The sequence below is a fragment of the Furipterus horrens genome, unplaced genomic scaffold (genome assembly GCF_987537825.1).
Source record: "Furipterus horrens unplaced genomic scaffold, mFurHor1.1.pri manual_scaffold_12, whole genome shotgun sequence".
Lineage (NCBI taxonomy): Eukaryota > Metazoa > Chordata > Mammalia > Chiroptera > Furipteridae > Furipterus > Furipterus horrens.
Window position 1 is genome coordinate 98,612,869 of NW_028327182.1, and position 15,483 is coordinate 98,628,351.

The following is a 15,483-nucleotide window of genomic DNA, read 5'->3' on the forward strand; positions in this document are numbered from 1 at the left end:
GAAGCTCAGAGGCCAGACGAGGGGAAAGTCATGATGTCCATAAAGATGTGAACGGCAGGGGACCTCTTCATCAGAAACAAAGCAAACCTGCCCTGGCCGGTGAGGCTCAGTGGGTCGGAGCAGAAGGTGTCAGGTTTGATTCCCAGGCGGGGCACGTGCCTGGGCTGTGGGTTTGACCAGTCAGGGCACATGTGGGAGGCAACCAATCGGTGCTTCTCTCTCTCTCCCCCTCCCTTCCTTTCCCTCTCGTTAAAAGCAATAAGGATTTAAAAAAGAAACAAAGAAAGAAAACAAACCAGAAGAGAGTATCCTATGACCACAAATAACACCTTTCAGAAGCGGAGGTGAACCCCTGGCCTCATGGTGTGACAGCAGACGCAGCAGCAGCCCCGCCCGCCCCCTCCCCCGGCAGCGACGAGGCGCGGGCCCCAGAAGGCTGCCATGGACGGTCCACGGAAGGCTCAGTGTCACGGCCGAGTGCCCACCAGGTCCAGGTGACGACCAGCGTCACTCCCTCCCAGGAGACTCTGGATGAGTGGCGACCCCTCTCACGTCCCGCACGGTTGCACTCGTCTCGTCTTCATTCCCCCAGATGGTCCCCCGACAACAGCACCCCAGTGCCGGCGCATCAGGGGGCAGATGCCAGAGCCAAGCTGGGCCTTCCTGCCCACCGCCTCGCCCCCTCCGCTGAAGGCCAGGCAGCTCGGAAGCTCAGCAAGTCAAACACGAAGCTCAGTCTCCCCACGGCTCCCCTCCGGGTCTGCCCAGCATCCCCCACACCTTCAGGGGTCACCTCGCTCAGGCTCCAGACAGACACCCTCGCCCCCGCCCTCCTCGCTGACTGCCCTGCCAACGCCCCGTCCGTGCTGTGGTGGCTTCCAGCCTGGGACACACCTCTGTCCCTCCTCAGCCATGTATCCTCGGAATGAATGCCTCAGAACGCAGACCTGCTCGGTCCCCTCCCACCCTTTAAAGTCACCTGTGTCTTAAAATAAAGACAAACTTAGGGCGGAGCCCTCATCTCGGCGGTAAGCACGCAGTCCTCCCGCTGAGCGCCCGGCTCCCGTGTCCCCGACCCGATGCGCACCCCGGGCGTCTGCTGCTCCCCATCCCGGGACGCGGCTGGACACCTGCCCACCAAACGCTCTCAGCAGACGTGTGCTCACTGCAGGCGTGACACCCATGAGCGAGCCCGCCACCCCGGTGACCCAAGGGTTGCTCAGAGGTGGCGCTTGGCTCAGACCCGTTCCCTCATGCTGTCAGCTTTCTGTTCCACTCCTCGCCTGAGGGTGTTCTCGTTGGCTTTAGAAACATTGGTGGTTGCTTCCTCTAGGCGCCCTGACCGGGGTTCGAACTCACGACAGTTTGGCGGACGGGACGACGCTCCAACCCACGCAGCCAGCCGGCCAGGGTGACCTGTTCCTTCACTTTGAACAGTGCCTTGCACGTCGTAAAAGCTCAACAAATGCACTTCTTATGCCGCATGGACGGGCGGCTTTTGTCCTTTGGTGCCCTTTGCATGTTTCTGTTTGCAGATATGGCCCTAAATTACCAGGCAGTCCATCTCTGCGACGTCATTAAAGAATCTCAGTGAGGCCCCAGGGGCTGAGCTCTGCCGGGCCCTGAGCTGTGGTCAAGGGCACTGGCACCAGGCTGGGCTCACGCTTGTGCATCTGGGCCGGAAGCGGCATGACCAGCGTGACCGGCAAAGCCCCTTTGGCTGCCCCCAGCCGTGGCCTCCCCATCTGTAAGGTGAGAGCCAGATTAGAGGATCCTCATCTCAGCCGCAGTCCACTACGGTTTCAGTCCTGGGTGACCAGGCCCAGGGAAGGGGCATCAGCGCTCAGGGTCAGAGCTGCTGGCCCAGGGCAGGCCCAGGACATGGGACCAAAGCCCAAGCCCCAGCCTGGCCAGCAGGATTCCATTCCAGACGTGCTGAGCGGCTTCAAGATTATGGACGATGCCACGAGCCGTGTGCTTACAAGAATAGTCAGTGGTTGTAATGAAACAAAAATGGAGGGAGGCGGGCGCCGGCCCCTGGCAGAGCACACTGTCCTGTGACAACCGCGGGCACACTCGTGCCCTTAGCCCTGGAGAGGGCGGCGTGCAGGGAAGACAGAGATAGGACAGGGGCCAGCGCACGCAAGCCCTGCAGCCCTGGACAGAATGCCAGCCGTCACCCTGCCCCGCCCCCTCCGTTCACGCTGCAAATGAGCCAACAGAGCCAAAGAGGGGAGAAAATTGGCCAGGGTCACACGGGTCTGCTGTGCAGTGGGTTTGACCTAACATTCATAATCTTCGCCTGCAGGCCTCGTGATTCACCCTCCAGAGAGGGGCTGCCCTCCCACCCCCCCCGGGGAGTGTAGGCAGCCAGGCCAAGGTCAAGGTGAAGGTGGAGGCCACAATCCAGTTCAGCACACGTGACTCAGGCCAAACCCTGCTGGGGCTGGGGGCACGGGCGGTGTCATCGGGGCCAAGCCTGCTGAGACGCTGCTCCTGACTGACCGCATCACACGTGGTGCTGCGGTCACGCTCTCCCCACACACACGGGGGCAGGAACGGGCGCTGGGATCAGTGTTGCTCTGCTTGCACTTCCAGTCACGCATGTGCTGGGTCCTCATCCCAAGACCATGGCACAGTGGGTGTGGGGCTCGGGGACCAGCCCTGCCTGTAACGGGTGTGTGAGCAGTGTTCAAACTCTGGAGGCATGTGCCTCTGTGCGCATGTGCGTGTGCGCGTATGCGCATGTTTATGTGTGCTGTGATTGAACGCATGTGTTTCTGCACATGGTATGCACTGTGCACGTGTGTGTATCTGCATGTATTGCATGGGTGTGCACTGTGTGTGCCTGTTTCTACATGTGTGTGCATGTGTATGTACATTCTGTGGTGGTTGATTGCATGTGTCAGCTTGGCTGGGCCATGATACCCAGAGGTCTGGTCACACGCCAGTCCAGGTATCTTTGTGAAGGTGCTTTTTGGGTAGGAGTGAACCCCCATTAGGGTTCAGGAGTTTTTTGGGGTGATGAAAATTTCTAATTGTGTGATGGTTGCATGACCTTATAAATACACCAAAACCATTGAAAGGTAGATGTTAAGTAGAGGATTATATAATATATGAGTCATATCTCAACAAAGTTATCATGAAAAATACATTAAAATGTTGAAAAGGTAAAAGACAGTCCTGACGATATCTAAGATGATACAAAACCATAAAAAGAAACATATAAGATTTTTAAAATAACTAAACTGAAATCGAAAACACAATGGAAAAGCGTAACTGCAGATTTAGCACTGTTACAAACTGGCACATACATCCGAATAAACTATCCAGAGAGGAAAACGCTAGGAACACAGAGAGCAGGTGTTAAGAGCCATACATACCAGTGTAAGTCCGGTTAACACGCCCTCTGCTAGAGCGTGGCCGGAGGCAAAATACGAAGAGACAAGAACTCTTCAGAACTGATAAGAAACGCCAGCGCACAGGTTCCGGAATAAGAACACATTCAAGCAGGACAGATAAAAAGTCCACCCTGAACTGGTCGTGACGTAACTGCAGAAACCAAACACCAGTGAAATCTTAGCACATGCAGAGACCACGAAGGGGTTACCCACCGAGGAATGAGTTTGAGACCTGAGCCCATCGGCCACCGGCAGTTCAGACAGAAGGCCGCTGACCCCACAGGAGAGCCACATACAAAACCAGCAGGGGACGAGAACAGTGACCCCGAGGCCAGGCCCACACAAACGCGTGTTTGTGAGCGTCATGGGAACAGTGTTAATCGGCTGAACTTTAAGACTTGCACGACAGCTGGTGAAGGACTTGTCGCCGCCCACAGCCCTGGGAGGTACCTCCTGCTCCGGCGGATTTCTCTCAGGAAGGCGAGGGAAGCCTGTCCCAGGCAGGCACACAGAGGAGCGTGTGTGCCCAGACGGCTTTCACATTGTAAACGGTCTGTGAACACAAAACAAAACAGAAACAAAAAGAATTCAGTAATCAAGCAGGTGCCCAAACCCACAATGTTGGCTACGGGGCCCTTGCCGCAGAAAGTCTGCAGACGGCGGCTCCAGACGGTCTGAAACACAGGACGCTGTTGGTTTTCTCTGGTTTCTGCCGTAGCTGCAAAAAGTTTTTAATTCCAAGAGCAGCCTGTTCTCCTCGGGCAAAGAAACTGTGGAAGGAGTCTGGGGTAGGAGCTGACTGAGGCATGAAAAGCCCAGGTCACTGGCGAGGGGGACCTGGGTGTCCTCACCTTGTCCTTGGGCCCTGCCCTGCCCCATTGAGGCACAGCACCCAGTCCCCACCCCACCCCCAGCCCCCACCCCAGCCCCGGCCAGCACAGCTTTCCAATCGCGGGTCCCCACTGCACTGCAACATGGAAGCTTGTCGTGTGATGGAGCAGAGCTCAGAGACCCGCAGCAAGCACGTGTGGTCCAGCCGGGGTCCCGCGGTCCCTCCCCCAGAGAAGGACACCATGGAAAGCCGCGTGGTCTGCTGCCTTTCCCCCCAACACAGAGCCCCTCAAAATAAACCTGAAAACCAGCGTGGCCCTAACGGCAGAACAGAACAGGTGAGAATGAATCTACACTTGCCAGGGGAGCATGAAGTTTTTTAGAGGAAATTGCTTCTAAAACATCTGGAAAACGTGAGAGAAAACGCCGTATAAGCTCTACGTGTACTTGCTAATATGTAACATTCACTTACGAACTCGCTGTGTGTGGAGGTGACATAGAGAGGGCCACCTGGTAAGCAAACTTGGGACCACCCTCAGCATTCCCCCAGGAAGTAAGGACGCCACAGAGACGCACCGGAATGTCCCCTTACTAACTTTTAAAGCAGATTTGATGTTTTAAAGAACGAGGCGCTGGATCCGTACAGGCTAACGAAGTCAGGCGAGGGTTGGACTGAGCCCCCTGCCAGGAATGAGGAGTTTCTGATAAAAATATTACCCATGTTTCCAAAAAGGTGACAGTCAGGGCCAGAGGGGGCTGGGAAAGGAGCCCTGGGGTGAAACAAGGGGACCTGGGCGGAGCCTGGCCCCTCAGCACCCACCCCATCAGGCGCCCACACCCTGTGGGATGGGACAGAGCGGGGCGGGGCACACAGGGACCCTGTCTGGAAGGAGACACTGCTTCCTCTCAGGTTGATAATCTCCGTGTTGCAAAGTCCTGGCCCAGCTTCTCGGGCCCGTCTTGAATCCCTCTGGGCTGGTTTGGGGTTTCCCGAGGCAGTGAGCCCCCGCGGTCACGGAATCTGCTCTGTCTGCTTGTCATGTGACTTGGAACACGTGCCAGCAGGCTCGCATGACAGGGGGCCTGCCGTGTGTGATGTCACATGCACACCTGTCACCGTGGCACCTGCTCCACATCACGGCCCGCATTACATCTGAAAATACACGTGCACTCCAGTTCTTCAAGTAACTGGCATTGCTGTGTGCACGCTCGTCAAGCGATGCTCAACATACATAAAAGGGTTTTGAAAGTATCGCACGGCCCGGATTGACGTCGTAGCAGCTGTAATGCCACGCACGTGAAGGATGCTATTTGGATGTTTTCCTCATAACGTGCCTTGGCCATGTAATGTGTCGTGTGCCCAGCAGGTGGCGGCATTGGGCGCACGCCGCACCTGCCGGCCAGGATGCGGTGTGGGGCCCCGGGGGGGTCTCCGTGGATCTGGGAAAACGGAAATCAGACCACTGCGGGGCCAGAAGAGGCTCCTGCTGCCGATCCCACCCAGGCCACAGCCGAACTGCAGACCCAAAGCGCGGGCTGGAGCAGGACTCGGGGTCATCTGCACTTGACCTAGGCAGGAGGCAACAAGCAAAGTCCTCTCAACTCTAGCCTGAAAGCCAGTGAGGCCCACAGCTACACAGCAGGTGTCAGGTGGTGACGGGGCCAGGCTGCGTGGGCCGCTCTCCCGGTCGCCGCCTCTCATGCACCCTTGAGGTTCCCCACCTCTCGTCCACCCCCACCAGCTGACGGGGAAAGGGTCCGTCCAGGTGATCAGGATTCCAGGCTGCGCCCGGGGAAGCAGAGTGTGCGCCCACCTCCCACGCCCAGCCCACCACCTGGAGGGCCCCCCAGGTCATGTGCCTGTCCCCCCACTGAGGCTCTTTCCCTACAGCAACCCCCACTCCGGGGTGTGCTGTCTGGGGTCCGCCCTCTACCTGGCGGGGGACCACATTCGCCGGAAAGCCTCTCTGATCCTCAGGACTCAGATGCAGCTCCGTGCCAGACCTGCAGCCTGCTCACAGCTCGCCGGCCTCGCATCTGCGATTCTGGGTTCTGGGGCTGGCTCAGCTTCTCCCTACCCCACCCCGTCACCCTCCCGGTCCCCTAAACTGTCAGAACGAAACGCTTCTCAAAATGACAGCCACTAACACTTTTCTATCATCCATCCGATTCTCAGGTGCATGGGACCCACACACAGGAGCCTTCAAATTGCACCAAATAAAGGCTCATTAACGAGACAGAGAGACAGAGCAAGGAGAGATGGAGGCTGTCCATTGCTCAGGCCCCAGGTCCAAGGATGACCTTGAGACTCTTAGCAAGTACGCAGACCTTGCCCGTCTTCCAAGAAGAGTACAGCCAGCAACCTCGCAGGGGGAGCCCTTCTCACTGGTAACAGAAGCTGGAAGGAGCAGGAAATAAGCAGTCTGTTCTGCGCTGCAAGGCCCTCTCCGAGCAGCAGGGGCCGCTGTGAGTTCTGCCATTTGCGCCCTGACACCCTCCCCCGCCCCTCAAGCCCGCGGCAGCCAGGGCAACTGGGAGGAATGCAGCCCAGAGGCCAGAGGTCCCCGGAGAGAAGGGGCCTTTGTCTGCCGGAGCCCAGTTCCCACAGTCACTGTCAGACACGCAGGAGGACAATGGACACTTATCCCTTCTGTTCCTCCGCGTCTGCAGAGCGAGATGGAAGGGAAAAGCGTCTTGTGCACAGAACCCAGCCGGGGACGCAGTGAGCTCATCTGTCGAGATCCTTCCCGGGGCAGGAAGCGGAGACAGAACAGCAGGAAAAGGCACAAACAGAAGGAGGAAGCACGCGGTGACCTGTGTGGGCGCCCAGCCACCGGGCTGGACCGGGGGTGTTTGCTCCAGGGTTTGGGTCCCCCGGCAGAGGCGTAAGAGGCCCCTGGCTCCTCGGCAGGTCCCTCCCTGTCCCCGGGAGGGGACAGCTGCACACTGGTGCCACCTCACTGTCTGGCTCACAAACCTCATGGAAAGCTGGGTTTAGAGCCGCTGAGGGAGGTGACCTCGTCTGTCTGTGGGTCAAGCTAAGTTACCACTGATTCAGAGTCACATCTTTTAGAGTAAACACTTGCAAATAGCAACCACTGTTGGGCAGGGATGCAGCTGAAAGAGGGACTCACTCTTGACCTCACAACTCCCAGGAAAACAGCAGTTTTAACTTAACAGGCTTGAGATGAGGCTCCCCGGGCGCCCCTCCCTCAGGGGCCTGCTGTGGAAACGCCAGACCAGCCACGGCCTCGGGCCCTGCCCCCCCCCCATGGCCCTACAATTGTGAAGACGCAGCCTGGACTTCCACTGCATTCAATGCTTTTGTGTAGAGTGTGCATATAAACCCAATTATACCGCTGCTGCTCCAGTTTTAGTTTCCAAAGCAGAAGGAAGTGCTCCCCAGAGCACCAGACAGGTTCCCACCAAACTTGCACCCCAAAAAAGACGGGTTTAGATTTGAATCTGACTGGCAGGTGAGCTGGCAGCTTACCCATGTTACCTGGGGGGCAAGTCGCTGGCAGGAGCGGCTCCATGAAGCAGGGCAGGCCGCATGGGGTCAGGGAGCTGCAGAACCGCAGGGGTGACCTTGGGGAGGGAGAAACGGGGTCAGGAAAGCAGGAAGGAGGAGAACGGAGCCAGGAGCACGTCCGTGTGACTGCTGGAGCTTTGGGGCAAGGTCTCCCACAGAAGGACAGGCCCGTGCCCTTTAGCAGCGTTCTGCAAGTGGGCTTCTCAGATAATGGTCGCGTTACAGCAGCGACATCTGTAACCCCCCCCCCAGGACAGGCCGCGTCCTCCGCCTCCTCAGTTTCCTCAGCAGGCGCTTCCCTGTTCAGCGGGCCTGGCCGTGGGCATTCCCACCCGGCCGGCAGATGCCCCACTCATTCATCTGTGGTTCAGTAGGTCCACCAAAATGTGGGCGCCTGCCATGTTCCAGCCACTGGCCGAGAACCTGGGGACACGGAGTGGGGGGGAGTCAAGGCCCAGATCTCCACAGAGCTTGGTTTCTAGGGACGACCCCAGACCACGGCAAGCAAGCTGATCAAGGCATGTTCTGGCTGGGTATTAACAATGAAGACACGCTCTAAAGGGACAGTAATAATGACGTCATGGTATACTGGTATTAATAAAGACACGCTCTAACTTGATATTAACCGGAACCATCGGGAAAAACAAACCATGCTGCGTGAGCCGTGACCGGGATCGGGGGGCGGGCTGTCCAGACAGGCCTGAGGGAGCTGGACGATGGGACTGAAGGGTCTCTGCGGGCAGGCTTTGAGGCAGGTGCTCTCGGGAGGAACAGCAGCAGCCGGAGCGCCTGGAAAAGCGTGCCGGTGGGAACGCAGGACAAAGCGCAGAGGCTGCGTGGGGCTGCGCTATGGAGCCCGCCGGCCCGCTTCTCCGTGCGCTGGATGGTCCGGCCCCCTCTGGGGTCAATGCTGGGCCTGCCTGGTGCTTCCTCAGCTGAGCATCAGGAGCTCTTCACGTGGGAGCACAATGACGGCCTGTGCCACACCTGGGGAGGGGTGGGGAGGGGAGCGGTGCCTCCTGGGGGTGCGGGTGGGGTGTCCCTCCCTCTAGGAGGGGCTGCTTCCGGGGGGGGGGGGGCGGTCAGCTGTGCTCCCGGAGGCCCCACACCTAGAACGGCACCCGCACTTCGCAGGTGCTGTGCTGAGGGGACAGGCCCGTCAGTCACCACTTAGAGCAGGTCTCAGGCACCAGGGGAAGTTGTCATCCCCCGAGGCCCCATGGAGCAAAGTCACTCACGGCTGGACCGGACTCAGGGGGGCTGCCAGCTGCAGGACGGGTTGTCCTGGGCATGACCCAAGTCCCAGTCGGTCAGCGCCCCAGTGTGGAACACCGGCCACCAGCGACACGAGGTGCAGAAGGAAGGTCCCTAACATGCCCCATTCACGGTCTCTAAAGAATCGAGCACAGTGAACTTTTCTTTAAAAAGCAACTTTGTCTGAAGAGGCTAAAGCATCAGCCGCTCCACGCTGGCCGACAAGGACACCAGGCACAGGTGACTTGTCCCGGCATCTGCCCTTCGCCCGACGTCTGTTGAAGATCCATCGCCTGTCGGAAGAGTCACGTGTTCTGCGCCATCACACCTACTTTAAGATGCCCAAGGCCAAGTACATCACTCTCATTTATTGTGAAAACTCCAACACTCAGCAGTGATAAAGGTTGAAGCTACAAGGAAGTTCAGATTTAATTACGTGTTTGCAACAAAATGCTGTGGCAGAAACTGAAAAACAGGCGGTGCCACCCACTCAGCTCCTCCCCCACCCTTTGCTGAAGAACATTCGCTTAGCAACCCCCGTCACTGTGAATAAACAAAGATTTTAAGAGGAAGACAAATAATGTTTTAAAGAATTTTACAACTTAACACTGGGGCCCCTGCCCTTGTCGGGTGCAAACTGTGACAGGAACTGCCTGGGTCTGCACATCTTAAACCTCTCAGGGATGGAGGCTGAGCGTGGGCAGCGGGTGCTGGGTCTCGGGCTCTGCTGGGCCCCCTGCGGGTCAAGGGCACAGGGGGAGCAGGCAGAGGCGTGGACACACACTCGGAAGTACAACGGGACCCCCTGACTTAGCAGCTGTCGCTGGAAGGACCCTCGGAAGTCGTCCGAGGCCTCATCACAGGTGCGCAGACGCGGCCCTGGCTGATGGCGCTGCGCGCCCAGGTGAGCAGGTTTCCCGGCGCGGACGCCTCCCGGGGCTCTGCCGCGCGGCCGGGGAAAGACGAGCCACACCACACAGACTTCAGGAGCGCTGGCCTGTGCCAGCCGTTTATTCACCGCGGCAGGGAGGGGCGCCCAGGTGTCACAGCACTGCGCTGGGGTGCGGAAACGGAAGCGCTATAAACACAGGAGCTGCACAGAAGCGTCGGCCGACCTAACGGCGCCAGAAACGGCCGGTCTGTCCAATGCGCGCGACACAGCCCGATGCGCGGAGCCCCGCAGCGCTTTGGAGACGTCGTCTCGGAGCCGCGCACCTCCGGTTTCCGGCTGTTCCAAAGCGCAGCTCGCGGAAAGCGCCCAGTGGCCAGGTGGGCGTGGCGGGGGGCGCTGCAGCTGAGGGTCCCGGCACCGCCCAGGTGCAGGGTGCAGAGAGGAGCTGCCGCCGACCCACGTTCAGGCGCGGCTAACACGCGTGCTCCATCCCTTTTGAGCTCTGAGCATCTCCGTGTGAACAGCGAGAACGCAGAGGAAAGGGGAGAATAAGAACATCTATGTTTAACGCCAAAATAAAACATTTTGCCAGCTAGGAAGGCATCTAAAATAAGACAGAGCATAAAACAGCACTTCCGCTTACATTCGCCCCACTGAGGTGTTACAGCAGGTTAGGCTGAAACTCTCCGGACTCTCGGGAGAGCCAAAAACCCAGAGAACATTCCAATTCAAAATCTCTGCTAGGAAGTTGCCCACCAGACCGGCAGGTTAACCTGCTGCCCCTGGAATTACCAAGGTAACAGCAGAATGGACAGGAACTAAGCAGATGATTGTTTTCTCCAGTATTTATAACAAAGCTCATACAGGTGATAGTTGTAACTAAGTAGCATAAGGATTTAACTAAGTAGAATAAGGTTCTCCTTAAGGAAAAGAAACTCAGAAATAAGATCACCAAGTCCCAAACACCGCGCTGGGGCCCTTCCCAAGACCCGGAATAAAAGCAGAAAGAAAATGAAGACGTCCTCAGCCCGTCCCCCTGGGTTCCCAATGAACCTTGATCGACAGTACAGAAGTCACTGCTGGTCAGCAAACCGAAAGATCAAGCCCTCCTGTCCCCTCGTGTCCCCTTGCATGAGGATCACAGACGGACGTCGTAAGTGCATCAGCTTCATTTGACAACTGACCCGAGACGGGAAATAGCCGCCCCTGGGCCTGTCCCTCCATGGCCCCCCACCGCTGACGTCCAGCACTTCCCCAGGAGCCCAATTTCAGCATTTTGCCTGAACCGGCAAACATCACAGGAATGATTTCTCAGGTAAAACCACAGTGAGACTAGTTCATGTCTGATACTTAGGGAATGAAACAATTAGCCTGGTTCCATGTCATATAAAAACTTGAGCACAAACAATAAAATTCTACAGAAAGAGGTACAATCTGAAATGTGCACCCACTGAAAAAGAACGTGATTTGCGTCCTTTGGCCCCAAGTTCTTTTCGCACCAGAACGTCCAGTCTCCTCCGATACGAGGCCGCCCCCGTCAGACAACAGGAGGCCTGTTTCTCTCCTAAGACGATGAACCAATCTGCCAAGTTATCTCCTTGGTTCGTGTCACCTGAACTCCCAGTGAAATTGTAAATGACTCCGTCCATCTGGCACGGGCACCAGGTCCAAGCCAGTCGGTTCCCAGCATACATTCCAGGAACTGTCACAACCACAGATGCTTTGCAAAGTACAACCCCCCACCCCACCTGCCCCTGGTCGCTACAGAGACGTAGCGCCCTTCCCTGGGTTAGCAAGTGAGTGACACTAAGCTGGACGTGACACCCCAGCAACTTCCAATGTGTTAGTCCTATTCCCCACAGAGACAGGCTGAATTCAGAACCCAGACCACTTTGTCCCATGAGGAGCACACATCTGATCCATGACCTCTAAATAAACAGCCCGTCCCGTGTGTCCACATGTGAAAGGTGACATGTTATAACAGATGAGGAAGAATCCACTGTTTGTAACCCTTGTGCTCTGTCCACGCAGTGAGTTTCCGGTTAACTCGATGGTGGTATTTTGGAATTCACCCTTAGGAAAACATAGTTTTAACCTGATAAACTACATTTTGAATATGTCCCCTTATGTCCACAGGTCACTCTGCCACACGCTCTTACAAGGATGTTTTTTAAAATCCATTTCCCTCATCAGACTCGTGGGCAGCGGGTTCAGAAGGAGCCCGCGGCTTGTCTCTGGCACCGTCAACAGCAACGCGTTTAAGCTTCTTTTGGGGGGGGGGGGGGATTCTCTCCTTAGTCCATCATAAAATGTAGAAGCGACCGAGACTATTCTGGGGCTGTCAAAGGTCAAGGGACCAACACGCCCCACCGTCAGCTTTTCCTAAACACGTGTTCTTTGGTAAACGTTTAGTCACCAGAGTTAAAATCCAAATAACAGTAAGTCGTCCCTCTCCCATTGGGCGTAACTATCAACATGCTTTAACTTGAAAATGTTCCACCCACCTCTGGTGAACAGCGATCCGGGGCCTTCTTGGGCCAGGTGTGGGTCCGCCACCACCTGCGGCACCTGCCGGAGGCAGAGAAAACACTGCCGCTGCTTCTTGGACAAGAGATGGCAACCGTCACCAAAGGGTTTTTGGCCTTTTATGCTTATAAATTTGGAGGTGGGCCAACCAAAACCGGAGCACGCAGTGGCAGGAACCTCTTTCACTCGGTTGTGAGAAGGGTGGAGGAGCCTGACTTCGTTTTAATCCTCCAGCCCGAACACGTGTGGCTTCTCTGCGGTTGCTGATGGAGTTCACCTTGGCCCGCTTGCCGGTCCCAACGCCCGGGGCCTGCTGATCGCATGCTAAGCACAGCCTCGCCCGCCCGCCCCCGCGGGACTCCATCTGGCCTCCTTCGAACTTCACCCAGAGTGCCAGTGCACCCAGAGGGCCTCCCAGTGCCCCACCGCACACCCTAGACACACCCTGGGCCGCCTGCCCGCCCCGAGGCATCTTCTTTCGCCCATCGCCTCTCGGGTATCCTGTGTCACCTACCTGCACTCATCCTACGTCCTACACCGTCTACCCACTTACCCCGTTCAGCAAAGCGAAGCGCGAAGGAATGGACCTTCAAGCAGCGCTGCAAAGTTCTGGAGGCCCGGCCACAAGCTTCTAACCTAAATAACGCGGTGGCCAGCGGCCCACCCACCTCTCTCTCTCTCCCTCCCTCTCTCTCTCTCTCTCTCCCCCCTCCTTTCAGACCCCCTTCCCAGTGGGGACACTCTGGTTTTTGCTCCCACTCTGCTCCTCTGGCGCCCTTCCCATCCTGCACTCCCAGGAGGCCTTGCTGCCCCAGAGAGACGCCCAGGCGACCCCAGACCGCCCTAATCGGCTCCCTCCTCGTCCCTGTCCGGCTTCTCGGGCAGGTGGAGCACGAAAGGGAAGAGCGCGCCCCGGACATCCAGCGGGGCGCCCAGCGCCTGGGCCTCAAAGCTGCCGCCCGCACCCTCATCCGCGCCGGGCTCGGCGTCCCGCGGAGGCACGAAGCGCCAGGTGCCGGCGCGGCTCACGCAGTAGATGCAGCCGCCCAGCGCCGCACAGCGGAAGGGCTGCAGGCCCGACGGTGCGCCCGGGGGCCGCAGGTGTGCGGCGCAGCGGCTCCACTGCTTCGCCAAGCAGTGGTAGCGCAGCACGCTGACCCCCGCCGGCCGCCCCCGCCGCCTGCGTGTCGCTGCGGCCCCCGCACAGGTCGAAGCGGTAAATGAAGCCGTCCAGCGCCACCATGTCGGCCGAGCGCTCGCGGCTGCTGCTGCACGGGCACTCCTGCCACTCGTCGCGCCGCGGGTCGTACTTGAGCAGGCGGTAGAAGAGCGAGCCCCCAGACACGTAGATCTCTCCGTTGCAAGTGGTGGCCTCGTGCGCCACGGCGAAGGCACCCCGGGGCAGCGGGGCCACGGCGGCCCAGCGGTCGGCGCGCGGGTCGTAGCGCTCCACGCTGAGCAGGCACTCGCCGCCCACGGCGTAGAGGTGGCCGTCCAGGGCCAGCAACTGCAGCTGCGAGCGCGCCTGGCGCAGCGGCCGCACGGTGCTCCAGCGTTCCGTGGCCGGGTTGTAGCAGAAGACCTGGTCCGAGGGGCGCGCGCGGCCGTCGGGGCCCGCGGGCGCCACGCCACCGGCCACAAAGAGGTAGTTGTAGAGCACGCACAGGCCGCAGCCCCGCGCCGGCGCGCCCTCCGGCAGCCGCGTCAGCTCGCGCCACTCGCCGGCCTCCTCGTGCCAGCAGTAAACGGCGGCGTCCCCGCGGCCCTCCGTGTCCCCCGACGGGCTCTGCGGCCGGCTGCCCGCGCGCTCCCCAGCCGGCCCGAGCGCGGCAGCCAGGAGGTGGGCGCGGCCGGCGCGCAGGCGGCGGCGCAGCAGCAGGTCGCGCTCGGCACCAGAGAGGCGCCCGAACACTGCGGGCTCGCGCAGCACCTCCAGGTAGTGGTCGCTCATGAAGCGGTAGGCGGCGTCACGCAGCTCGGTCAGCCGCTGCCGCTTCGCCGCGCTCAGCACCTCCAGGCAGTTGGCGAGGCTCAGCTGCGGCGCCACGGCCTCGGTAGCGCGCTGCGCGGCGCAGGACAGCTGCAGGCGGCGCGCGCCGGCCACCACCTCGGCCACGTTGTCGGGGCGCACGCCCGCCATGCGCCCGCTGTACGCGTAGGCCAGCAGCAGCCGCAGCGCCGCCCAGCCCACGCCCGTCACCCGCAGCACGTCCCGCGACGCGCGCGCACGGAAGTAGTCGCTGCGCGCTGTCAACACAGCCTTGTGGGCCCGCAGCCGGCGGCCGGACACCTCGATGACCAGGTCGGGCTCCCCGTGCGCGGACCCGACGCCGGGGGCCACGGGCGCGGGGTCACCGGGCTCTTCCCAAGACTTGGGCTCCTCCGGGGACGCCGGCTCTTCCGGGAAGTCAGAGTCCTCGGGCGACGCGGCGCCCGAGCCGCCGACCTCCCGCTGCCTCTCCACCACCCGCTGGCCGCTGCGACACGAGGGCGGGGAGGCCGCTGCGCCCTCCGCGGCGGACGCGCGGGACTGCGGCGGGGAGTCGTCCCCGGAGCTGAAGCACAGGGACGCGCTGAGGCTGCAGGGTGACTGCGCCGGGGACGCAGCGCCCTCCCCCGCGGCCGCATCCGGCGGCTGCAGGCTGCCCTCTCCCGGAGCCTCGGGCGCGCCGCCGCCGCCCCCAGCCTGGCCACATAGTCCCTGCGCCAAGGCGCCCCTGGGCTCGGGGCCGCCGTCGCCCCCCGGGAAGAGGGCGCAGGGGGCCACCGGGTTCTCCATGGCAACGTCGCCTTCCTCTCAGGAGCCCACCATGACTCTGGCTGCCCAAGGTCGATGGTTCTGCTGGGTTTCTGGCCTCACACGCCCCTCCTGGCGCGCATCGGATTTCACTTGTGCGTCCACACTCTGGTTTGTGCTCACACACCGCTCCCCTGGCGCCCTTCCCACGCCACTCTCCCGCGAAGAGGGCAAGTCAGCCGCAGGTTTACTCTGCGAGGATCCAGTGAGCCCTTGGCCAACCAGGTGCCAGGTCTCGGTGCTCAGTCTC

The 15,483-nt window shown here is 59.7% G+C and overlaps 1 protein-coding gene across 1 annotated transcript; it reads right to left on the reverse strand.

Annotated features, from left to right (window-relative positions):
- Nucleotides 1-13,119: 13,119 nt before the first annotated feature.
- KBTBD11 (kelch repeat and BTB domain containing 11) lies at nt 13,120-15,231 on the reverse strand. Its single transcript, XM_090258429.1, is given in 2 exon segments — nt 13,120-13,597; nt 13,599-15,231. Coding segments are annotated over 2 exon segments (1,935 nt in total). The 5' UTR covers nt 15,216-15,231; the 3' UTR covers nt 13,120-13,279.
- Nucleotides 15,232-15,483: the final 252 nt, after the last annotated feature.